The 27,217-nt window shown below is 41.3% G+C and overlaps 1 protein-coding gene across 3 annotated transcripts in view; it reads left to right on the top strand.

Moving 5' to 3' along the window:
- The window catches only part of CACNA2D1 (calcium voltage-gated channel auxiliary subunit alpha2delta 1), a 378,401-nt gene that overhangs the window by 265,461 nt on the left and 85,723 nt on the right, over window positions 1-27,217 (top strand). For all 3 annotated transcript variants that reach the window (XM_058657498.1, XM_058657497.1, XM_058657496.1), the window contains exon 7: window positions 15,066-15,197. In XM_058657498.1, coding sequence (XP_058513481.1) covers window positions 15,066-15,197 — 132 coding nt within the window. The remainder of the gene's footprint in view (window positions 1-15,065; window positions 15,198-27,217) is intronic.

Here is a 27,217-nt window from a genome sequence, read left to right as displayed (position 1 = left end):
ATGGGAGAGAAATCTTCCATCTTTCTTCCAGGTCACTCCTGAAATGTCTACGGTAAGCCAGGGCTGGGCAAGGCCCAAACCATGCACCTGGATCTCCATCTCATTTTCCCACATGGATGGCAGGGACCCAAGAACCTGTTGCTTTCCAGGATTGCTTAGTGGGAAGCTGAATTGGAGCCAAACAGCTAAGATGGGGGAGGCTTTCCACAAGGCAGTCTCACCCCACTGTTCCAGGCTGGCTGTCCAAAAAAGAGGTTAACTATTTTATTGAAACCAGACCATTCTTGAAAGATTGGTAACCAAAGTTTTTCTTCATTTGCATAAGAAAACTGCAGTATACACTTGTGTCTGCTAGGGAACTGTGCTTTGCAAGGTCTTCCCACGGAATGGAGAACACATTCTTTCCCTTCTCCTTCATTTAATAAAATCAGTTTGCTCAAAGATGCTAAGATGGAGTTGATGAATTAAGGAATTAATAAGAAAATTATTCTAATGCTAATGAAGTGAGGCTCATTTAATGTTGACTGGGTTCTTTTCATAGTTCTTCTGGCACGGTTATAGGATCCTAAGTCGGTTTTTAAAACAGGAATCCCGCATCACTGATTTTGAGATAGACTTTAATATATTAACGAATACAGTATCTGAATACTTGAATATGACATCATATTTACTTTGAAGGTGTTTACATTTTGTTAATGAGCGCTTAGAGAAAGCATTTTTCTTTCTTCCCAAATTTTATTTATTTGAATGGCAGCGTTATAGAGAGTGAAGGAGAGAGATCTTCCACCTGCTGGCTCACTTCTGCCTTTCCAATGAAATATAAATAAATCTGTAAGAAAAAAAGTATCTGTTAAATTTTCCATCGACTTGAGTCTAGGAGAGAGAGGATCTTCTGTCTGAAAGAGAGAGAGTGACGGAGGAAGAATCTTCTATGCCTTTCCTGACTACCCAACTCTCCCTATAGCATAGGACTAGACGAATCTGAAGGCAGGAGCCTCTGATCAGCCTGGGTGTTATCATGGGTGACAGAGATCCAGGCCCTTATGCCATCATCAGCTGCCTGCCATGATGCCTTAGGGAGAGGCTGCGTGGAAGACCTACATGGGTTTTGGATTTGGCTTAAAAACAGAAACATTTCTTGTGACGTGATTGATACAGTTGCTTCCAAGTGGTAGCAAAGACCACTGGACAGGGCGTACTCAGGAGAAGCTTAACTGAGTCACTTTCATTCTTCTAGAATTTCTCAAAGTGGAAAAAAAAAAGACAAAGACAAAAAAACAACCACTTAGACTCATTTGTTCTGTTCTGACTCGCCGAATCAGACATAAGTTTTGGAAGTGGGTTGATGGTGGGTGGGGTATCAAAACTGAATGTCTTCAGCATATATTAATGCTATTAATTATGCATGTGGTATGTCCACATTAGTTTAAACAGAGGACAAAATAGTATGGTTATCCCTAGTGAGTCATACCCAAGCCTACCCCCTCATGTAAGAAGGTGATCACTTTTTTCTTTAAGGACATGTATTATAAAAACTTCAAAGCAAGATGACAAACAATATATTAATAATAAAATGCATGGGCTTTTGATTCTAACAAAAAATGTTGAAGATTTCCCATTTAGTAAATGGACCAAAAAAAGAGAACATTGCTATTTTACTAGAAATGATACAAACCATGTGAATTGATACCCCGAAAGGTCCCCACTGCTTTGAGTTTGTTACAGAACATAAGCAGACAGGGAGGTTAAGGTTTCTTTTTGTAACAAGAATAAGACTAATACCAAGCCAGATATATTTGGGGAAGGATGGTGAAATTCATTTCTATACACCACTGGGTTACCCCTCACATGACTACAACAGCCATAATTGTTTGTCCCAAAGGAAATGGAATGCTTCCTAAGCATAGGCTTATTTTCCTGCTATATAAAATTCCTTCTGGGATTATTAAACGTTACTAAACGGCAAAGTTGAATTTTTCAGAGATTAGCCCTTGCTGTGTTTCTCAGCCATTGCATCTGACATGCATTCTGGCCCCGTGTGATCCCTGGTGCTTGGTGTCCCTGTATTCAGATCCTCTGATGTGAGCTTTGGTCGTTGCACAGAGTCAGGTGCATGGGGCAGTCTCGTGCGGTAGCTGTCGGGAGGATTCACGCAGTATCCGCGGTGTCTTTGTAAGATGTATTCGACAGCTGTGGTTGAATTTGGTGGTTGTGCAGGATTGCACAATCATGTGGAGCCCAGCCTCGTGCGGCTCTCTGAGCGTGTCCTTCTAGCAGGGAAGGAGGCTGCCTGAGCATTAGTCAAAGTGCTGTCCATTCAAGAGCTACAGGCACTGTATGCCTGGGCACTTGAGCTGGGCCAGTAACTATCGCAAACAAAGAGAATGCCAAACAATGCATTTGAAGATAATGGACTTTTATTGGTTTCAGTGTCCTTTTGTATGATCTCTTGATAGACAGGGATTTATAATCAGTCCATTTATTTTAATGCAGATGTGAAAACCAACTGTGAAAGACACAATCTGCTGAGCGTGTGTGTGAAATGAAAGAAGTATTAAAGTGTCCTATTGATTGATTGTTCTTCCAAATTGTATTTATTTATTTGAAAGGAAACAGAGAAGCAGAGACAAAGGTCGGTGAAGAGACACAGGCAGGCAGAGAGAGAGAGATGGAGAAGCCGAGAGAGAGATGGAGGGAGAGAGAGGAAGGGAGGGAAGAGAAAGCAAGTGAGAGAGAGAAAGATCTTATTTGCTGGTTTATTCACCAAGTGCCAGCATCTCAGGTTGAGCCGGAAAGCTGGAATCAGGCTGAGTGGGACATGCAGAGGTACTGTGATGTAGAACCAAGAGTCCAAAATGACCAGGTGATGAGGACATAAAGCACTTAGGGTATGGGTAAGGGTTGGGTTAGGGTTAGTGTCAAGGAGATATTTTATTTAAAAGCTTTGGAAAGTGACATTTAGCCATTTAAACACGTTCCCTAAAACTCAAGCCACAGCATTTGTACCCAAGTCCTTCAAAACTTTTTTGTTAAAAGATTCCTCTGTCTGGAAGAGCGAACTTAAAAACAGGATCACCCAGCTGTCCCATTCGCGGGGGCGGGGGGTGGTCACATGCTACCCTCCCCCCCCCGTCACTCGGGGTTAAGGGAAGAAAAGTTGAGATTGGCCCAGTATCTGTCAAGTGAAAAAGCTGTAACATTTTTATCCTTTGCTATGTTACCTTATGTATTTGTTTGTTTAAAGATTTAAAAGTTTTTATTGGCAAAGCAGATCCGATTTATGGAGAGAGAGAGAGACAGAGAGAAAAATACTTCATCCACTGGGTTACCCCTCAAGTGGCTACAACAGCTAGGGCTGAGCTGATCCGAAGCCAGGAGCCAGGAGCTTCTTCCTGGTCGCTCTCCTAAGTGGGAGCAGTGTCCCAAAGTTTTGGGTTGTCCCTTGCTTCCCCAGGCTGTAAGCATGGAGCTGGATTGGAAATGGGGCATCTAGGACATGATCCAGTGCTCATATGGCATCCTGGCACTTACCAGTTAGCCATTGAGCCATTATGTCGATCCCTGTAATGCTACCTTTAAATTTAAGATATGATCTAACTTAAAGGAGTTAGAGTTCATATATTAATGTAATCTTTCAATATTTACAAACAGGTGGTTGTTCCCTATGCTTACGAATCGTTACTGGCCACTGAGTGCCTATTATGCAGGAAGTAGACAACTCTAGATATCACAGAGGATAACCATTTTGTTCTCAAAAGAATAAGAAGCTCAATAATTGTGTAGTCAGGTTCGCATAACTCTGCCTTAGAAATAGCTCTGTCACTTTCCATTGTGACTCTCACAATATTTTAGACTTGGCATGAGGCGAGGGGTACGTCACATGAAGTATCTCTTCTAAAGGTACTTACTCATAGTAGAAGAAACTCAGTAAACCAGGACAGGGTCGATACTTCAATGGATTGTGTAAAAAACCCGTGGGAAGGTAGGCCTTGAGTTTATACTCTGCTGCAAGTCGGCAGCTGGCGGGGGATGGGGGATTCTGGATAGAACATGAAAGAGCCACTAGAATGAAGGTGATATGAACTGAGCTATGAAAGAAAGAAGAATTTGAATGAATAGGCATTGTTAGAAAGCTACAATGCAACGACGTGGGAGGCAGGTGTCAAACTTGCAGCCTCCCGTGATGGCCAAAAGCCTGATGCTGGTTCCGCCTCCTGGGGCTTGGGAAAGACATAGATTTCAGACTGGAGAGATCAGTAGAAGTTATGAAGATCTGCTGTTACGCGGGACAGAAGACTTCTAATTAGGGAAGACGTTTGCCAAGTGAAATACTGTTGTGGCAGAAGGAAAAATGGACGCCGTTGAGATGAAACTGGAAGGCAGGGAGTCTACTTAATGCTGACTCTGAAAGGCCCAAGCGAGGAAGTCTGTTAAGGAAGGGAAGTGGGCAGCTGGATCGGGACTAAAACCAACACAATGCGCTTGTTCACCGTCTTCTAGCATGTATTGTCAGACCAGAAATCTTCAGCTTTTTTTGCGTGTAAGAATATTACATTCTGAATACTTGTTTTGATCCAATACTATTTCCAATTTTTAAAGCTCCTTCGGAAATTCAGTAGCTGTGAACAACCACAAGACCAAATGCATGATATAAATTCATTGTGGCTGTATTACTAAGGTACAATGCAGTAGCCATGACCTACACATTGAGTGTGTCAGTGTGTTAATGGCTTGTCATGATTTCATTAACATCTGAGCAAATGGTGCTTACTGTGTTGTAAACATTCTTGAAACTGACAGTATTCCTATCCTTTCTTTTTTGTTTTCTTGAAGATCGAAACCTGTATTGCTGTATGTTTAAAATGGATCATGAGTGCTCTGCAAATATACATGTGGCCAAATTCTCTACCCAGTGCAAACTGGAAATACTAACATGAGGACGGTAGACCATGTAAGGCTATTAATCTCCTACTGCCTTAGAAGTGGTGTTTGGATCCATCCCTCCCCTTACATCTTGCGATTGTGTGTAGCAACCGGCGGTACAATGACTGGAATCAATTTAGCTTAGCGTGTTTTTCTTTCCCAGTCTGAACCAGCGCACGTTGTTTAGTCTAAAAGATGCCTGCTCTCTGTTAGAGCTCACTTGCCTGTACTGTGCTGAATTCAGTGCACCTGACCTTTCCACCCTGGGATCAGTAGACTACGCTTTGTTCTCCAAGTGGTTGACACACACCCTTGAGCAGCCAGCGGTGTGCCTCGTTGACAGTCACCCTGGTCCCCGGGAGCCTTGTTACTGGTCTGCTGTAGCCTCATCTCATTAGTCAGCTCCATACCTTTTCAGCTTTCTTTGTGAATTCAGCGGTCCAGATTGGGATGGAGACATTGAATTCCCTCTTCGGTTGGGCAGTCTCAGAGCAAAGGCAAGATTTCCCACATCTAATTTAGTCTGGGTTTCTTAGCCAGAGTTTCTCATTTTCAGCAGGAGCCTGAGTGTGTCTGTGTGTGTGTGAGTGAAAGAGAGAGAGGGAGGGAGAAGAGAGAGCAAGCGAGCAAATGAGTATCTCGTATACTTATTAGAGCTTGTATGATTGTATTCCTTTTAGCAACATTAGTCTATCTCTGTTACACTTAATTTACCCTCCATTACTGTGGTGTGACTTCGTGACATCTGTGGATATTCCATTGTAAATTATTTCTTCAATGCAAGTATGACACGCATGAAAGGCTACTGTTACAAGAAGTCATGGTCTCATGTTCTGAAAGTGTTTTTGCAAAGATTGGCACACTGTGTTTTGTTTGTTTGTTTGCAAAGGTTGGTACACTGTTTTCTTCATGGCAGCCAAAGCTAGGAGATGATGTGCGTGTTCATTGGCTTAGGGCAGAGTGAGAAGGATGAAAGACCAGCTTCCGGTCACATAGCCAAGCACGTAACAGCAGGATCAAAAATTGCTCCATCCTGCAGCTTCCAAAAAAAAAAAAAATCTTTTAAATGCTGAGTGTGAACAGATAGAAGAAATAAGAATGCTAATGATAGAGGCAGGGAACATTGTACAGTTACTAAGCAACAAGTAGGTGGTTTCAGAAAGGCTCTTTTGCCCAAACTGTACAGGTGAGGAAAGTACAGGTAAGTGAGACTAAAACTTTGCAAGGTGAAATTACAACTTCTGGCAGTGTGTGAGAAGTAGCAGGGATGTGAGGAGTCTGTGATGGCTCTACATATATTCACATACTTGTTATCAAAAACCAGTTATTAAAAAAAAAGGCAGCGCCAACAAAAAAGGCTGTAGAATACATGAAATTGAAATCCCTCAATCTGGAGTCTTTTAAATTTGGCCTTAATTGCATATTCATTCGCATTTGTTACCAACTTCATTTCTGTTCTCCCTTAGCCTCTCCAGTTTTTTTTTTGAAACATGGCATCTTTTTTTCCCCTCTTTAATGTGCAAAGGCAGTCTCTTTAAGGCATTTTTAAAAGCTACTTTCACAATGGTTACAATTTAGGCTATGTGCTTCTAATTGAAATATTATTCAAAAGGACGTCAAGATGTGTGGGTTTTCATTTTTATTTACCCATAATCATTTTCTTTAGCATTACTCAAATATCTAACGGAAACGATTTTGGGAGGTAGCAACGGTTACCATTGTGTTATCTTTTTCAGGTTTTAAGCAACGTCTGTGGTTTAAAAGTATAACTTAGGTAATGTTCCCAGATTTAAAGGGAGTTATTTTATCTGTCTGCTTCTAACAGAAAATATTAAGGCAAAAGTCAAGTGGCCTTATATAAAGCACCCAGAGAGAATCACATTCTAATTGGTGTGTTTGCATTTAAATAAGAGAAAAATAAGTGGCAAGATTGACGTGCAGAAAAAAGGAAGTTAAGCAAGGCGCATCAAAAAGATGTGTGGGGCACATTTTTTTCTTGTTGCTGCTGTTAAGTCTAGCCAAGGATGATAATGAAAGTTTTCATCTAGAAATTCATTTGCCATCCACCCCAGCCCTGTGTCTTGTGCAAAATCCCCGGTGTAAATTGTCTTCACACTTTCGATGAACAGAGTGACAGTCGGAAGACCAAAGCTTAAATGATTTGCAGAGGCTTGTGACCAATATTCTTGGCTAGCAACAGTACTCATATTTTATTTGGTTTTGTCATATTAGCACTGGAAATACTTAGAGCACTTTATGGATGCATAGATTTTTATTTTTACCCTGTTCCCTGTTCCTAACACAGTTCCTTACCCCAAATCCATACATTCCTCCCATAGATCTTAGAATCTTAATTTTGTTTAAAATGGCATTAAATCTCTCACTGAACAGGCATTCTATTAGTTTTTAGTGCCACGCTTGCTCCTTGCATTCTTGCATTGTTCTTATTTTCTTTAGTAATAAAGCGGACACTATTGTTTATTATTATTATTATTATTGTTATTATTATTTTAGTTCCTTTTGTGTGTTGCCCAGTTCGCAACCTTCCTAAAAGGAGAGCAGCTGTGTGTGGCCAGGCCCTTCATTTCCAGGAAACTGAAGAGAGGAGGAGCCAGAATTCCCAGGGGCTCCTTGGTTACAGAAGTGACACAGACAGAGACCATTAGATATTTGCATCCCATGAGCTGCAGGAGTAGGGCTTATCTGCTCATCAAAGTCCCCCTGTGCTCCCAACCTGCTGTTGCATCCTCAGTGGGAGGCGAATTCTGGTGCCAGAGACGGGATTACAGAGATTAGATTTGGTCTCCCCATTTCCCTGTGCCTTATTAATCTCTCATTTACATTGGGATAAGATGAGATTCCATTAGTTAAATCCGCTGAAAAGCTCTCATTCGTTTTAATATTTATGCATATGGGCGAGTCTGCAAAATGGACATCTTTTGTCTGTGTACCTAATTGGATCAGTTGGATTTCTTCTTATTAACATTTTTTTTCCTTATATTTGAGAAATCAAATTAGTGACATCTGGCTCAGCGCATCTGTGAAAAACAACATTTTATAAATGACTGCTTTATTTACTATGACATGAATTTGCCGTATACATAAAACATGCGGGTTAGGTTTAGAATCATGCTAAAAGGGTTTCAAACCAAAACTAATTGGTGATTGTCCAAAGAAGAAGAGGGGAGATGAGGGTGACATTTATAACGGCATTAACAATTAGCTTTGAGATCCTCAATTGCTTGTTTAAAGAAGAGAACAGAATGTGGTATGAGTTTCTGGAACTGAAATGGAAATTTCAGAACCATTGTAGTCTAGAATAGGCCCTTTTGTTTGTCAGATTTAAAATTTCCAAGCAATCAGATAAAATGAAAACATAAAGCTAAATAGTGTGTGGGCCGTGGAAATTTGAGAAAATGTATATGCACAGATTTAAATGCCCTCTCTGTAGTTCTTCCTGTACTGTGTTTGCATTAACTTCCCAGCTGTTATTTTTTGTTATCTAAAAAAAGAAGGACATACGTACATCCCACTTAACAGCGGAATTCTGGAAGTTAAATGAGATAACGCTTAGAAGATGATGACTTCTATATGCAAGCGATGGGTGCTTCATAAATACTGCTGACTTATTTGTTGATGAGGGCGACAGTGTAAATAGCATTCTATGTTTAAGCACTTGTTTGATGGGCTAGCATCGCGACTGACACAGTAAGTTGCCACCTACAACATCCCCATCCCATACTGGACTACCAGTTTGAGTCGCTGCTGCTTGCTGATGCTCTTCCTGGGAGTGTAGCAGAGGCTGGCCCAGTTACTCAGGCCCCCTGACACCCATGGGTGAGACTTGGATGAAGCTTCAGGCTCCCAGCTTTGGCCTGGCTTGATTCTGGCTGTGGGGGCTATGTAGAGAAGTGAGCCAGAAGATGCATCTCTGTCTCTCTCTGTCTCTCTCTCTCTGTCTCTCTCTCTCTTTTGCCCTTTTTCTCCCCTTCTCCCATTTTCCCTGTTTCGCCCATTCTCTGTCACACTGCCTTTCACATAAGTAAAATACACTTGTCCCTTAACATAGAATCGAGGGGAAGAAAGACCTACATACAGAGAGCTCCTAGCTGGTGATGCGCTTGCCAGATGCCAGCAAGGGACGTAACTGGAGTGAGATGAGAGTAATGAGAGATGAACTCGATGCTACTGTCCCTCATGGGTGGCAAGAAACCAGTCATTTGAGCTATTACTGCTGTCTTTTGAAATCCATATTACAGGGAAATTGGAGTCAGGATAATTGTATATGTCAATATTTCAGTAAATAAAAAAAAACTAAAAAAAAAAACTATCCTTAACACACACAAGGTTAAGGTTTTTCAAACAGTCATATAGAACCTTCAGTGTGTGGTAAAGGTGTTGAACCTTGAATAATTTAATAAATGTATTCAAATTCCATATAAATTTAAAAAGGGCACAGTGGTGAAATATTTTCTTGATTGAAGTTTGCAGAAGAAAATTGGATTTAGAGATTGCTAACAGTTTGGCATTCCCTGTCATAAACAAGATATGAGAGTCATGTATCTGAGAAGATTTAGCAGCCGACAAGGGTACATCTTTTGTGCTATTGCAAATTAGATTTCTCTTTCTTCCCCCGAATAGCCAGACCAAACAGCAGGATACACTGTAAGAGAAAACAGCTGAGCGCCAAGGCCATGTTTTTGAAAACGAAGTATATGAAGAATAGCTTGTGCTCGGCATTCTGAGTCAGTTCTCAGGGAAACCCTGTTATGTATTTCAGAATAGAGGCTTCATGTCAAGGTTTGCTCTCCCAAGCATTCAGTGCTTTTCGTATTCTTGTCCTTGAATAGGTATAAAAGATTCATTTTTCGGAATAGAATTTCATCACAAATGTAAGACTCTTCATTTCATAAAACTCGACAGCAAATGGGAACTCATCTTACACTTAATGTAGCCATACAATGCTTAGCTAAATCTATTGGTAACTGGAAGCTCAGGGTCAAGGCTAGACTGGAACAAATAAGTATTCTACAGTGAAAAAAAAAAAACACATTTATGTGTTTCTAATCTCAGCGCCCGCTGATGCTTCTATGCATAATTAAGAGAAAGTTTGTGTAAGAGTTTTACATTGTTGTCTATCAAAAGTGGGTAGGGAAGGAAGGGCTGTATTAATCACAGCACAAAAAAGGTGTCAGAAGACATTGGCATGTGATAGGCCATAGAAAATCTAGACTAAAATCTGTTTTAGCCATTTAAAATTGTATGTTGTTTACTTTACAGTTTGATAATTCAAAACATGGGGTCAGTGTTGGATGATATATGACATTTTGTATGTCCGGTTGCCCTCCCGTTCCTACTAACATGCCATGGGCTTCCAGGCTGTGATATTTCAGATTAAAATAGATAGTGAGCAAATCAGGGCAATTAGCAATTCCTTCTCATTTTTTGAAATGTTTGAAACCTCTGAGTTCCATTGATGTCTTCAGAAAGCATATACTGTGTGTTATTACCATCTGTGGGCACCCCACCATGCCATGGAGCGCTACAACTTCTTTCCATGTAGCCGTGTCTCAATATCCATTCCTGACTTGTCCTGACCTCCTTTCCCCAACCTTCCCAATCTCTCATAGTCACTCTCTTCAACTTCCAGATGGGAGTGTTTAGTATTTGTCTTGGTGTGGCTAATTTCGCTGAAGTTCTAGTAATTCTGCTACAAATGGCAGGATTTCATTCTTTTGCGTATAAATCCAGTTGTAACATGGCAGAAACATGGCAGAAGGTCTGTTTTTTGTTTTGGGAGGCCTCTCTGTAGTGTTCTCCTTAATGACTGTGCTAATTTACATTCCCTTGTATCCAAGTTCTACTTTCTTTAGGTTCTCCCCAAATTTGTCATCTTTGCTCTATTTCATTACAGGCAGACTTCCTTGGGTGAGATAATATAGAGTCTTGATTTTTTGATTTGCATTTTCTTGATGCTCAGTGATTTTGGTCATATGTATGTGGCCATTTGAGAAATGTCTATTTGTAAAGTTTGTCCACTTTTTAACTGGATCTTTTGCTTTTTGTAGTTGAGTTGTCTGAGTTCTTTGTATGTTCTTGATATTAATCCCTTGTTGGATAAATGGTGTGAAATGTTTTCTCTTATTCTGATTATCACTAGCTCTAATGATTGTTCTCTCTGCTGAATACAGGTTCCTTAATTTGATACACTCCTGTTTGCTAATTTTAGTTTTGTCTTCTGTGCTTTTAAGAATTTTATCAATACCACATAACATTATATAACATTGACATGTTTGTAGAAAAAATATCAATCTAACTAAATTGATCTGAATAAAAATGTTTTATTTTTAATCAAGAAATATATCAGGCTCTTTTAAGAAAATACTTAATCCTCAAAGTTTTGTATGAAACATAGTTTGACCACTATTTTTTTTATCAATAGTTCTGCATGAATTCAATCTTCCTTTCTTGTTCTGTACATTAAAATCAAGATTATGACTTAAGGGATTATAGTTGCACTCTACAGGTTTTGTAATGTATATACTGATGAACCACAACTTCTCTGTGACCTATTGATCTTTGATATATCAGGGTTGCAGAAATTCATTCATTTTTGAGTATAGTATCTTTATGTAAATAAACAGAATAATTTTGTCATGCAGATTAGGACTATGTAAAACTAAGCTTTTCCCAAGATTTTGGTCTTTTTTTTAAAGATTTATTTATTTTTATTGGAAAGTCAAATATACAGAGAGAAAGATCTTCTTTCCCATGATTCATTCCCCAAGTGGCTGCAACAAACGGAGCTGAGCCGATCTGAAGTCAGAAATCAGGAGACTCTTCCAGGTCTCCCACGTGGGTGCAGAGTCACAGTGTTCTGGGCCATCCTCAGCTGCTTTTCCAGGTCCCGAGCAAGGAATGGGATGGGAAGTGTTGCCCCCAAAGTATGAGCCTGCGTCCATATGGGATCCCGGCACATTGAAGGCAAGCCATTTAGCCTCTAGGCTACCACACCAAGGGTCAATTTGGTCTTTTTCAATCGTGGAAGAATTGTATGATTTCTTTTCAAAGCCATGGTGCCAAGAAAAGAAGGCAGGCAAAAAGTATTTGCTGAGGATTGATCCAGTTTAGAAGCACTGACTGAACTATATAAACTGTATGTAACAGTAGGCTCTGCTAAGATTAACAATTGACTTGTATTGTGTGCTTGGATTTTTATCTGGTTGTAACCAGAATTGTCACTTTAAAAAATTCCTTAAACCCAGCTTATAAATCTAGAGAGAGGGTAAAAGCAATTGTCAATATATGGATATAAAAAAAAATAGTAGGGCCCAAATGAAAATTTAGGAAATGACATAAAGTTGGTTTGGAATGGCCAGCATTGTGTTAGGATTTGTTACTACGTCATTTGCACGTTACTCAGTTATTACAATAGTGTTAATCTTTAGTATGCTGTTGGTAATGCTGGGAAGTGGCCAATAGCTTTGTCATTCTGAACCAACGGTTTAATTTAAAAAAAAAAAATAAGGAAAAGAAATTTCACTCATTCGTGATATCCAAAAATATGTTTACTAGTTAAAGATGATTCTGGACTAGAAAGACAAATAGAGGCGGTTAATGAATGGTCGAAATAGTATTGATCTTAGCCAAAAGCTGAGACATGATGCGTGGTCTAAACAAAGTATTTCTTCTTCCTTGATTTGCTTTGGCGATTTATCTACTCTCTTTCACATCTTTTACTGGTTTCTCTGTGATTTAAGAAAAAAAAAAGTTCTAACTCAGCAATTTTGTCTACACCTTACATGGGGTGTGTCAAAACCTTTGGATGCCATTATAAATGAAAAATTCTTGCTCTGCACTTTTTTGAATGAGAACTCTAGACCCACACTTTGTCCTTGGTCTAAATGTTCCGAATTAGACTTGTTGGATAAAAGGCTGTGAATTTTGGTGGAGAAAGTGCGCTCCAAAAAGGTTGAATCGTCTAAAACTTTTGCATTCCACAGCAGATCCTTTGGATTTTTGATGTTTGCATTTCGATCGTCAAAGGAAGTCGATGGTTTAACAGAATAATGATTGTATGTGGAAGCCATGGAAATACACACAGGCATATGAAAGCAGCCGTGACTTTCCGGCCTACAATACATAAAATGTCATCACATTTAGAAATCCTGCCCCAGTAACAGGTGAAAGATAGCATTTGTTTGATTCTGAGTACGATTTCAGTTCAGTTCAAATCCTAGTCTGTAATTTCTGCACTCAGCTTATCTGTACATGAACACATTTTGAGAAAAATATTTTGCAATCTACATCAGGAATGACTTCTCTCATACAGCCGTCAGGAGAACACTTGTAGAGTTGATCTTTCTCTCGGTACAGCAAGATCTAGTTCCCAATCCGTGTGTCAGTACCCACGGTTGTGTAGCTTTTAAGCTATCAAATAAAAACCAAGAATAAATCAGCAGCCTTGGAAACAAAACTTTATTACAAGTAGTCAGATATTGGTTGTGGCTTAATGTATATTAGAATCTAGGAAATTAAATAGAATAGATTGGGGATTAATGAAGTCTTATCTGAGTCATAAATATACATGATTTGTTCAGTAGTATATTACTATGCAACTCATGAATGTTTTAAAGAAATACAATGTCACTCTTTTTGTGATGTTTTCTATAGCAGTATAAATATTCATGACAGTGCATATCAGTTCAGGTGAATCTGTACGAGTGTAAAATTTCATAAAACCGGCCAATTAAGTGTTCACCAGATCATGCTTTTGAATATGAATCTTCTGCTATCTCAGATGCACTGTGGATCTGACCCAGCTCATGAATATTCATACACACACAACTGATCTTTTTGAATAGTCACATCCATAAAGATGGTCTTGATAGTTTTTCAGTAATGAGAAGTGCGTCAAGATGCTGGTCCCAGAATCGTTCCACAGTCTCCTTGTTCTCACTGTTTCCATTTGGTCAGGGACACAAAATTGGAAATAGCAACACCTGTGCTGCACATCAGTCCTGTAGAAACTTTATTATTATTATTATTATTTACCATTAGAAAAGCTTGTGTGTGATTCAGTTGAAAGGCGAACAGGTGCCCCAGTTCTAAGCAAATCTCCACCGCCCCAGCACAGATTCTCACAGGCAGTGTGGCCCAATCACGTCATTTTCTGGGGCTGTGACATGTATCTTACACATAAAGACCAAAAAAAAAAAAACCACACCAAAAGACTTTGTTTCAATGCCATCTTTTGAAGAAGTTTCATGTATTTATTTTATTTCTTTCAAAGACGTTGGAGAAAGAGAATAAGCAGGTTTCCAACTGCTGGTTTACTGGCCATATATGGGATACTGTCAGAAATGGGTGAGCATGAAGCCAGGAGCCCGGAACTGCACCCAACTGTTAGACATGGGTGCTAGGGACCCAGCATCAGAACCCTTGGCTAGGCAACATCAGGAAATGCAGGAATCCTCCCGTCCTAAGTATAGGAACCCTCCCATAATAATTCTGCCATCCCAAGCCACATCTTAACCAGGGCACCAAAAGCTTACCCCATGACGTATTTTGAGTAACGGGCAAGTTAATTTTTAGCCAATTAAATGTCTTGTATATTTATTTTATCCCTTCTGTCTCACATAACAGTTCCCACCCTTTCATTGTCTTGAATGATTTGTAAAAATGACCAGGATCAATGGGTAGTTTTAATTTGAGGTTGAAATCCCCTTACGAATTGAAGCAATGAGGAAAGTAAAATCGTTGCTCATAAAGGTGTTGATAGTTTCTGTTGCTAATATTGCAAGCATCTTTTCAAACTATGCACTGTTTTGTAGTTGTGTGCGCTTAATCCATGAACCTCAGTGATAAACATTTATTTATTTGTTGTGAACACTGGCACTATGCCAGTTTATGATCATGTATCCCAGGGGACCCATAATACTTGAGAACGGTGATCTCTGAACTTCAAATAATATTTCATTGGAAGGAATAATGTCTGTTCTAAACTTTTCTATAAACCCTGCACAGATAAAGCAGGGAAAAAAAATGTGTAGTATTCTTTGAAAGTGAAAAGAGATTGAATATTTTATTATGCATTTGAATTCATTAGTTCTTTTTTTTTTATTTCGTCTTATTTCTGTTAGCAACAATTGTGCTAAATGAACTCAACTGGACGAGTGCCTTAGATGAAGTTTTCAAAAAAAATCGAGAGGAAGACCCTTCACTGCTCTGGCAAGTGTTTGGCAGTGCTACTGGCCTGGCCCGTTATTATCCAGGTAAGTGCTTGATGAAAAGTTCAGGACCAGCTTCAGTGTTCCCTGTGAGTACTGCCAACTTCTCCTGTATTTCAAGATGCTGAGTGTTTTCACTGCTTGTCTAAGGCACAGGCATTCCTCCTTAACTGCCTTTAAAATCCCTGTAAACTGAAATCACTCCCTTAGCAAGTGGAACAGTTGCTCTGTGAAAACAGGCCAGGGGACACACACAGGTCTTCTTAGGGATGCGTCTGGAATAGGAAGTTATTGTGACTCCCCAAACAGTTCTGAGATAAAGGCCTAACTGCCATGTGAGTTACTGGATAGAGTTTTTAGAAACTACTTGAGGGGAAATCAAGATGATGGAATAGCGTGAGGACACGTTGAAACAGAGAATCATTAGGCAAAGTGAAACAGACAGGGCACGTTCCAGGAAATAGGAGAGCACAGGCCAATGGCAGAGGGGCACCCTGAGACCAAAGGACATGGGAAAGCAGGGGATACAACGCTGGAGTGTTGCAGTGACTATATACTCCAGTGGAAGTCAGTGAGCAGCAATCTGAGATCCACAGGGAACTCAGCAGGTGAACCCAGGCAAAGGCCTGCCTGTACTGCTGATTTGTTTGATTCAGTTAGAAGTAGAGAGAGAGAGAGAGAGAGAGAGAGAGAGAGAGAGAATAGCAAACCCCAAACAGGTGGTATGGGAACAGGGTGGATTTCACAGTTAAGACCCCCCCACCAGAGCCGCATGGGGCACCATTTTGTGTAGGGGGGTAAAAGCTTTGGAACAGGACTGCCCATGCTCTAAGCTGGGAGCAGACTCACTGAGCTAAGTGCAATGCACTGATCCCACAAAGAAAATGACACTGACTTTGTCATCCTATGGGTAAAAATAAGTCCTGGTGGCCCTCAGACCTAACAGCTAATAGGTTCTGGCAAGATCAGCACCACCAACAACATCCTAGCTATGTAGGACACCTGGTGACTACCCTCATCCTGGGAACTGCTTGAACCGGAAGTGGGAGAAAGTTTGTGCAGACAGTGGTACAGCGTCAGCATGGGATCTCCTTGGGACTTGCCCTAAGAAGAAGAATCGGCTAACCAGAAGTACGATGACCAAGAGCAACAGAACAGACAGAAGCAAAATGAATATTACTGAAAGCTCCCCTGCAAAAGCCTTTGCCAAGCTCAGAGTTAACTGAGGGATACATAGAAAAAATGGGGGATATAGAATTCATAAAACTCATTATAAAGCTTCTTATCAAGAGCAAGAAGTGCATACAGGATTTCAAGGAATTTAAAGAATATGCCACACAGTAAATGGCAACAGTGAAGCAAAATCAAGCTGAGTTATCGGAAATGAAGGATGCAGTAGAGCAAATTAAAACTTCAGTCAAACATCTGAATAGAATGAAGGAGGCAGAAGAAAGAATCTTAGAATTGGAAGATATTTCTAGTCACCATGGGCAATCAAAAAAGCTGGAAGCAGACCTGGGTGATTGGATATTGTCAGGATGAAGAACTCTCGTATTAATGTCTGCTTGTAGAAGATATGCATTTCTTATTGCTTCCAGAAACCCAGTTATCTAAGAAAGCCCACGTTTGCATTGAGTATAGAACAGACTAGTGAGTCATAATAAAGCATTAATATCTGTCTGTGGAGATATCACATAGTTTGAATTAACTGTGAGACTCCCTTTTGGAAATAAATTTGCAACCAAATGCAGGTAAGTAGAGTTCATCATGCTAAGTGGCATCAGCCAGACCCAGAAGTCTGATCAAGCTTTCTCTTACGTATGGAAGTTACTAGAGAGGTTATAAAATGGTATGTCATGTCATTTGATACTTAAGGCGTACACATTACTTAACTGAATCATACCCTATAAATGACAAAGCACTCTTCCTTCTCACTTTAAAAAAGAAGAAATGGAAATGAGAAAATGGGACTTTCAGGGTAATAGCAATGTTGCTCATTTGGGTGTTAGTTCTGAGTTTGATCAGAGGGCCAAACTTGTATTTATCTGCGCACTTACATGTATTTCTTGATATATGCTATATTTCCATAAAATATCAAAAAGAGTATCAACTAAAACATGCTCCCATTACTTTATAAACATGTTAAGAAGAATAAATGTATTATTTATTTGGAAGGTAGAATCAGAGAGACAGAGAAGGGCTGTCTCTCATCTGCTGCTTCATTCTGCAATGTCCTCAAATAGCCAGAGCTGGGCCAGGCTGAAGCCTGGAGCTGGAACTTTCTGGATCTCCCGCATGGGTGCGGGGGAACCCTGCACTGGAGCCGTGGGCTGATGCCTTGTCAGGAAGGGAGATCAGAGGCAGGGCCGCCAGGAGTTGAGCTAGCACTCTCAGAGGAGATAAAAAGTGTTACAGATTGAAGCTTAACCCTCCATGCTACAACGCTGCAATTCACGTGTCAGGAAGTGAAATAAATATGTTATAATAAAATAAAGGAGAGATGCTACAGCATCCATCGGCATCATAAACCTTACAAGTGTGTAAGTTTTTCTAAAACAGGTCAATGCAGTTGTAAATTATAGGTATGATTTATATCCTGTCCAATGATGCAACAGAGAGCATACATTTAACAAGGGCTTATCGATTTTTAAGACTTTTAAGAATATTTTTTCTTGGTCTAGGTGTTATGCCATAGGGGTTAAGCCCCAGCATGTAGCTCCCGGGCCTCAGATCTTGAATTGACTCTGCCCTCTAATCCAGCTTTCTACTGATTTCACACCCTGGGTAGAAAAGCCTGTAACGGTTGCGGTGTTGGGGACCCTGACACCTCTGTGGTAGATTGAGATGAATTTCTGATCTGTTTCTGGCATTTGGGGACTGAACCAGCGGGTGGAAATAGAAACCGTCGTCCAGGACCAGAGAGAAATTGTTGATGCAGGCAAAGAAATACAAAGAGGGTAGAAGAGAAACAGGAAGAGGGGAGACAGGGTTACTGCACAGAAATGGAGAGAGAGAACGGACGCAGGGATACAGAGGCAGTGGGGAAAAGGCACCTTCCAAACACGGCCGTTCCTACAGGTCTCGATAAGTGAGTTCGAACTTACTCCTCTTAAGTGTAAACTCACACACGGGAGCTTTAATCTGTTCTAATGGGCACCTTGGCCAAGATCTTGGGACATTTCATTTGCCTGAATCCAGGTAACCCCGGCTGAACTCCAGCTGTGGGAGCCAACCTCCACTCACCCACCAAAGACCCCCGTTTGTAAGTAATGGACTGAATGGAGGAGAGCTGTCAGACTGAATCCAGTCACTTACTTGAGGAGGTTCTTATCTAATGAGGAGGGTGGCAGGGAAAGCAGTTCTCAGTTTCAGTAACCTGTTGCTGAGTTCCTCTTTATGACAACAATGCTGCAACAGATCCTGCTGTCTTTAATGAGGCGTTCAGACAATGATAGGGTCTTAAACGTGAACCACTATGTTTCTGTGTACGCCAAGACCTGGTTTCAGTGCATCGGACACTTTTACCAAATGTGAAGAAGAAAGAAAAAAAAGAGAGAGAGAGAGAGAGAAAAGCTTTGTCCAGGAAGTACTCCCCTCCCTGGAGAACCAAGGGACAAACTGTCACATCCCATCACTTAGACATGTTGTCATGACGACGCGAACAGGCACAGCCTGGACCATCCGCATCTCCGAATTACTATCAAAGAGATAGTGCCTGAGTTTTCAACTTAGCATTCAAATAGGCACAGGAAGATGCCAGTCACACTCTTCTAAAGTCCTCTTGTTCTGGATAAGGGGATAGACGCTGCTGCCCATTGGGAATGAGGCAGATTTTTTTTTTTTTTTAATTTCTGCCCTTTGGACTTCCTCCCTAAAGTGGCATATAAAGGACACGATCGCTACCACGTTCCTCCCTTGGGGCCCCCTCTTGTCACTTGGTAGAATACCTCTTGCTTTGCACAATGAAAAAAATGCTAATAATAATGTCACTAGCCTGCCTCTGCTCTCTGATTTTACCATGTTTGACACCAAGTCCGAAAAACAGAAAGAGCCTCCTGGTTTGTGTTCATTACCTGTTAAATCAAGGACTGTAAATTGTAGACTTTAAATATTACTTATTCTCATAAACAGAGTCCTTCAAACTGTTCCTGGAATCCCCTCACCCCTCCCCACGCCCCTCCCCCCTGGTGGCTTCCTCCACCTTGATGCAGTATTACAGTTCCAATTCAATCAAGATTCTTTCCTTGCAAACGTATACCAAGCATAGAGTCCAGCTACTTATTGTCCAGATGGGTTGAACAGTTTCTTGGGGAGACCATTTCTGGTCCGAAGTTAGAGCTGGTAGAATATCATCCCAGTCAATTAAGAGTCCCAATATAACATCAACAGCCATTTGCAACATTATGGAATTGACATGGTTTTGAGTAACCAGTATGTTAAAAAAAAAAAAAAAAGCAAGTTCTTAACCACAACCTATGATTAGCTCATTGACATTTCAATTTTACTTTATATACAGGACCGGCTGCTATATACCTTAAAATGGCTATAAGGTACCATTCAGCTGTCTCGTGTCTATTTCATTTTAGTATTTAGCCATTTGTTGTGTTGAAGTATAATTTTGCTGATCCTGGCAGATTTTAGGATAATCTAGACTGGCTTGTAACTCTAACAAGACATTTGTCGACAATTAAGGTGCAGAACATTTTTTTTGTGGGGGGGTGTGCAGAAAAATCCTCAACACCATGGTGAGGAGTGACTAATCTTTGTGTCCCACCCAGCGAGGCATGAGCCAATCCACGCCAGCTCTTTCCTGTCAGATTCCAAGCTCTACTTTTTGTTGTTTGTCTGTTTATTTTAGGTTTTTTTAGTTTGTATGATTGTTTGTTTGCTATGAGGGGTTTTCGGAGCGACCCCGATGGTCATTGCGAGAAAGGGTGGGGGTCCAGAGTTGGAGCCAGGCTCGGACCAGAGAAAGCTCTCCTCCCTGGTCCCGAAGGACGTTTGTTGTTCTTCTGTTTCTGCGGACCGCTCAGGGCTTCTGGTTGTCTTTCCGATGACGTTGGTTTCTGCACGGTAGTGTTTGGACTTCTTCCATCCCCTGTGGAAGCCCCGGTTGGGGGTGGGTGACCTCAGAGTACTCGGCCTCCGAGGGCATCCAATTCCCTGTGGCCTCCCTGGCAGTTGGGATATAGTCCTTGTTGCTCGTATTAATAGTTTGTGGTGAAGGTCTGGGAGTCTTCATGGTTGGGATCCAAGCTTCCTCCTTACCACCTGCTCCACTCTGGAGTGCTCCCCTGCTCCACGCACATGACCTCCTGTTAAGAGATTGTCAGGATCGCACCCGGTTCCCCCCTCATACATTGGTATAGTAGTTTTACTATTGTTTAGTGCTGCTTTGAGTCTGTTGTCTATGAATTACCAGATTTGATCTTGATAGGCTATATTGTACTTTTTCCTCACTCTTTGTATGGTCCTGAAAGACTTCCCTGCACTCCTCCCCATCACAGATTAACATAGCGTATTGAGGGTATAGTAGGTTTTACAGTTTTTTGATGTAGATCTTAAGTATTCTGACATTAGTTGTTGGTTTATAGATTATATCGCATTATCTTATTGCATTGGATACAGGTTGTTAGAGATTGCACTAATATTACAATATACAGGTACTATCTTCCAAGTTGTCATCTTTTCATCTCAGATTAAAGTTTCCTTAATTTTTTATATATCCTCACGTGTTTCTTTTAGTACATTGAATGTTCACCTGTAAGATTTGGCCATTAGGCTAAGATCTCATTAGGTTGGTCTCCTAAACTTTTTTCTTTTTAAGATTTACTTATTTTTTTATTGGATAATCAGATATACAGAGAGGAGGAGAGACAGAGAGAAAGATCATCCGTCTGCTGGTTTACTCCCCACGTAGCCACAATGACCAGAGCTGAACTCATCTGAAGCCAGGAGCTGGATGCCTCCTCCGGGTTTCCCACGCAGGTGAAGGGTCCCAAGGCTTTGGGCCGTCCTCAACTGCTTTCCCAGGCCACAAGCAGGAAGCTGGATGGGAAGCGGGGCTGCAGGGATATGAACTGGCACCCATCTGGGATTCTGGTGCATGCAAGGCGAGGACTTTAGCCACTAGGCCACTGCTCTGGACCCGTTTTTAAAACATGTTTGAAAATAAAAATTACACACGGAGAGGGAGAGACACGGAGAGATTCTCCATTCCCCAAATAGCTGCCACAGCCCGAGCTGAGACAGGCTTGAGCCAGGAGGAGCCAGGAGGCAGAAACTTCAGCCGGGTCTCTCGCCTTGGGTGGCACGGGCCCAGAATGTCACCTGGGCCACCTTCTGCTGCTTTCCTAGGCACATCAGCAAGGAGCTGATTGGAAACGGAACTGGCAGAGCGTGAACCAGCTCACATACCGGGAGCTGGCCGTGTGGCGGCTGACTACCCCGCAACACCGGCCCTATGCTTTGTATCAACATTCAAACTTAGCTGGTTGTCGTGTCGTTGGCATTTTTATTTCTTCTAGAAATTATGTGAAAGAGAGAGGGTGAGGGCTCTTAAATGCTGGCTGACTCTCGACATGCCTGCATCTCATGAGGTACCTTAAACATTGCGTTAAACAAATGCCTATCTTCTGTTACATTTCTTTCCTTTTTTTTAAGATTGATTTATTCTTCATGGAAAGTCAGATATACAGAGAGGAGGAGAGACAGAGAGGAAGATCTTCCATCTGTTGATTCATTCCCCAAGCGGCTGCAAATGCTGGAGCTGAGCCAATCCGAAGCCAGGAGCCTCTTCCGGGTCTCCCACGCGGGTGCAGGGTCCCAATGCTTTGGGCCGTCCTCGACTCTTTTCCCAGGCCTCAGACAAGGAGCTGGATGAAAAGCGGGACCATCGGGATGAGAACTGCCACCTATATGGGATCTAGGTGTGTATAAGGCAAGGGCTTTAGCCACTAGGCTGTCGCACTGGGCCCTTACACTTCTGTTTTTGTATTCCAAGCAGTTTCTCTCAGGCTCCCCCATTTTTTTTTCTGACATTATAATACAAAGAAGTCTACCTCTCTATTGCTTCACAGAATGGTGAGGGTCAAACAGAATCTCTTGCGTGCACTCGTGCAAACATCAAATTTTATAGAATATTTTAAATTATGTGGAGTATCTGTCTTTAATGTATTTCCCCTAAGAGAATTCTGGCCACATGCAGATTGCATGTTTTGACGAGATGGGAGATTTGCGATGCATACCAGCGTCTAAGAAAAGCACCTCTGTGTTGTTAGGAAGCTCCTGGCTGGGAGCCATGGAGGCAGTTACCTTCGGAAGCAGGCAGCCCGCTTCCAGCCCTGTCCTGGCAGTGGCCTTTAAAACTCTCCCGGATGGCAGCTATAAAGAGAAAAGAGGTTAGCGATAGTTGAAGTGTGGCATTGCTAAAAGAAGCAAGGCCTTAAATATGCTTCTTAGCATATTTCCCCGATGTAGAGCCAAGTCAGGGTGGCTGTCCACCCTCGTGTTCTTCACTTCTAAGACCGCTTAGAAGATTGTGGAAATATCAGCTTCCAAAACAGAACAGCCTAGAACTGACATGATGCAATGACGGTGTTTAGAGATGGGGCCGAAGGTAGCTGGTTTGGTCACTTAGGGGCAGTTGGACTCCAGCGTTTGTCTCTGCACCCGTCTCCTTCCTTTGGTTGGTACGTATGGCAGTAACGTGACGCCAGCCAGGACCTTATATTACTTTGACCACTTCATGCACGTGGTCTATGCTTGTTTCTTGACCAGTCATCTCAGGTGATTGAATGACGTCATTTCCCACGTGGCACGGATATCATCGGCTGAGACTGGACAGGCCTGTAGCATCTTTGACGTCCACAGCCTGTACTTATACGGTCGATGAGCAGACTTGCCTTGGTCATTCAAAGAGCTCTTGTCATGGGTAATGGTGACACCCACGCTGATCTCATGGGTCCATGCAGTATAACAGTGCCTGAGAGACGTGGAAAGTGGCATAGCATGGAGACAATTCAGAGGTACAAAATCATGGTTGGATGCGACACATGGTTCTAGTGCTCCATGTCGTATAACGGAGTGACTGTAGTTAGCAACACCGTGATGCACATTTCAAAATAAGCAGGTGTCATTCTGGGCGTTGTCACTGAAAAGACATGAGAAATGTTGAATAAATTGCGTATCCTAATTTGATCTTTGCGTAATATATTCATGTGTTAAAACGTCGCTAATATTATACCAGAGTAATCCTGTAATTCCATTTTCCAAAAACTTGATGTGTACAAATTACATGTGTACAAATTAAAGCAAAATAAGGTTGTCATGATGGCTTGGTTGGCTCATCTGACTGCAAAGCATCCGAATCTCAAATGGGCACCAGCTCATACCCCATTTATTTCCCAAACAACTCCCTGCTAATGTCCTCGGAAAGCAGAGGGCATGGCCCAAAGTCTAGGGAGCCTGTATCTGCTTGGGAGACCCAGAAGAAGCTCTTGGCTCCTGGCTTAAGATTGGCTTAGTTCTGGCCATTGTGGCTATTTCGGGGAATGAATCAGGAGATGGAAGATCTTTCTCTGTTTGTCTCGTCTGTAAAGCTGTGCTTCTAATAAAAACAAAGAAGTCTTTAAACATAAATAAATAAGCAACTCTGAAAAAAAAATACAGTGCAGACATTCGTCCAGTTGGTTCTTGGTTATGATACTAATCAAAAGTCCACATCCTATACTGGGCTCCGTGCCCAATTCCAGCTTCCTGTAAATGGGAAAGCTGGAAGGTAGGAGGTGATGGTGACATGCCTTTGGTCCCTCTCGTGATGTGGTACATCTGGACAGAATTCTCCAATCCAGGCTTTGGCAAGCCCGGCCACAGTATTGTGGGGGAGTTGAGAGCAAACCAGTGAATAGGAGAATTTCCATCTCTGTCGTTGTACTTCTCCAATGAAATACATCAGGAAATGAATAGAATGTTAGGAGAACAAACCAAAACCCAGAGTTGGAGGAGCTGTGAGCAGATTAAACCACAGCCTGCAGCTGTGGCATCACTTATGACTACTGGTCCTAGTCCCCACTGGCCCTCTTGGAATTTAACTCCATGCTAACACATCTGGAAAAGCAATGGAAAAGACCAGCTGCTTGGGTCTTTGCACCCATAGCTTAACCTAGCCCTGCTACTGTCATTGTTTGACAAGTGAACCAGGGGATGAAAGCCTTCTCTGTCTCTCTCTCTCTCTCTCCCTCCCTCCCTCTTTCTCTCTCCCTTCTGTCTTCTCCCTTCCTCATCTCTCTCTCTCTTCCTCTGTGCGTCTTCTCTCTCCCTCTCTCTTTGACTCAGGCACTGCCATTGAAAAAATAGTTATCTTTTTTAAAAAGCATTTTAGATTTGGAGCCCGTATCTCATGTGCTTATTGTAAAATCAGTTTACCTTAAAAGCTCTTCCCTTTTGAAGTTCTTCATTGACTTATACAAATGTACTTTAAAGCCATTAAAACCACTCTCACTCACTAACAACTTTGTGAGTTCATATGCATCCTAGAAACTGTGGATACTGACTGCTGATTTCACTTATTCCTGAAATTGTAACAACGACTGCAGTAATTGGGATTATAATTAAGAATAAGCCACACACGGAAATGCCAAATGAGACAGTACTTTCTCTTTTGAAATAATTGGTTGCCATTTACCCACACACATAAGAAAGAAAAATTGAAAGCGTACTTCATTTGCAAATGATATCTACCAAATGTCTTATTCCCCAGTTGCCCTTTCCTGCCCTGGCTTCATTTGCTCATTTCAAAATCATGGTATTACCAAAAAAAAAGGGACCTAACGCATGAAACATTAGTGGCGGAAAACCTCTATGAGACATTTCCTTATGGGTGTGTGTGCTAGGATTATACTAGAAGAAAATACAAAAGTCTTCTGACCCCTGCTTTCAGACACCCATTATCTATCTGTCAGATTGCTTCTTTATCTTGATATCTGTGAACATATCTAACTCACCTTTGGATCATTATCAAAACAAACTTTTTTTAAATGATTAACATATTTGAAAGGCAGAGTTCTAAGAGAGGAGAAAAAACAGAGAAAGAGGATTTTGCACAAGGTGGCTTACCCCCCAAATGGTGACATTGGCCAGGGCTGGGCCAGGGTGAAGCCATGAGCCAGGAGTTTCTTCCAGGTCCCCCATGTGGATATAAGGAATTACGAAAACTGTAACAAAGCGATTGTTCCTATTTTTGTATGCAAAACTTCCAACTGCATGGCAGTTATAATGATATGCTTCTGAAAACAAAAACTTCAAAATGTTCTACGAAGAGAAGTCAAGAACTATGTATTTATGATTCATTTGTTCATTCTTTTAAAAATCCATTCACTTATTTCAAAAGTGGAGCGAGAGACCGAGAGGAAAAGGAGAGAGAGAAATTTTTCATTTGCTGATTACTGCCTCGAATTGCGACAAGAGCCATGGCTGGGCCATGCTACAGGCAGGAGACCAAGTGCTGTGAGGGCTTTCCACACAGTTGACAGGGACCTAAGTATCTGGGCCATCTTCCATCACTTCCTCAGATGCAACCACAGGGAGCTGGACCAAAAGCAGAGCTCTGGAAACTCGAACTGGTACTTTGAAATGGGATCCCAGCATTGGAACTAACTGCTATGCCACAATGCTGGCCGGAATGAGGCATCTGTAGAATTATCAGCAAAGTGCCTTTGCTGATACCTTTAAGGGTGACTGTCCTTAGCTATGAGGCTGATTATCTATGTGTATGTTTCTGTCATTTTTTTAGTGTGTAAGGAGTAAGCGAAAGTGTTAGCAGATACGATTGAGTTATCACGGCCATCCATCAGTTGATACATTGACAACATCTGCCATTGCTCAGAAACAAAATTCAACTGTAAGGATGCTAGGATGAAGTCAGCGTCCTCTTCCGCATGGTTTGTTTGTAGTTTTAATGTCTGATCATTTTTGTGTTACTCATCTAATATTTTATGTTACCCTTTTTTATGTTACCACACAATAAAATGCTAACACAGCCTCCCCCATGAAGACTTTCCCAAAAGCAATCTCTCCTTTTTAAAATAAACGTTTTCATATCTGAAAGGCAGTAAGACAGGGAGAGAGAAAAAGTGAGAGAGACAGATATCTTTCATCCTCTGGTTTGCTCTCCCAAAATCCCAAAGCCAGGATCAGGAACTGCACCTGAGTCTCAAGGTGGTTTGCAGGAGTTCAGGTGTTTGGGCCATCTGCTGCTTCCCCCTGCATTCATAGGGAACTGGCCGTAATGTGTGCGGTAGCCAGGACTCGAACGAGAGCTCCCGTAGCGGACACCAGCATCGTAAATAACCACTGAATCCACCCCAAAACGAGCACCTCTATAGTTCACTGTTGGGCACTGGAAAGAAATTCTCACAGATGATCATTGTCAAGTTTAGTGACGACATTCAAAAATAAGATGCCCTCTTTTTGAGTTTCTGCTCTCCCTTCTCCGGCAGAAAGCCAGAGACAGGTAAAAACAGCAGCATTTCCCTTTTTTTGCAAAAACGTTAGAAGCTCTAAATTCATTTCGTAACAGGTAACTTTCCCTACGCATGATTAATACCCTGATTATTCAGGGAATTTCAGTGTGCGATTATTTGCTGTTTTTAATGCTTTTGATCTCTGATCATTCCAAGCTTATATAAATAATATGCCAGTTAAATGCCACAATGGAACTTCACATCACAGAAGAACTTATGCTATTTGATTTTATCATAAGTATGTTGATTTAGTATAATTGAGTAACATTATATAAGAGTGAGTACTTCTGAAAACTTCCAGGTGAAGATTGTTAATCACTATTAATACAACCACTCTAAAACTAGAAAAATATCTAATTATCTGACATGCAATAACTAGCATTTTAACTTTTTTTGGTCATTAAGATACAGATTCCATGGCATGTCATAGCCGATATATAGTCTCCCATTTACATTCATGTTGGTCTTGTTTCCATCAAGAGCAAGGAAAAACCTGGTACTTCGAACATCAAATGTTTCTTTTTTGAATAATGAAGTAGTAAT

This window comes from Ochotona princeps, chromosome 32 (assembly GCF_030435755.1).
Source record: "Ochotona princeps isolate mOchPri1 chromosome 32, mOchPri1.hap1, whole genome shotgun sequence".
Lineage (NCBI taxonomy): Eukaryota > Metazoa > Chordata > Mammalia > Lagomorpha > Ochotonidae > Ochotona > Ochotona princeps.
This window is presented reverse-complemented; position numbering and strand designations above follow the sequence as displayed.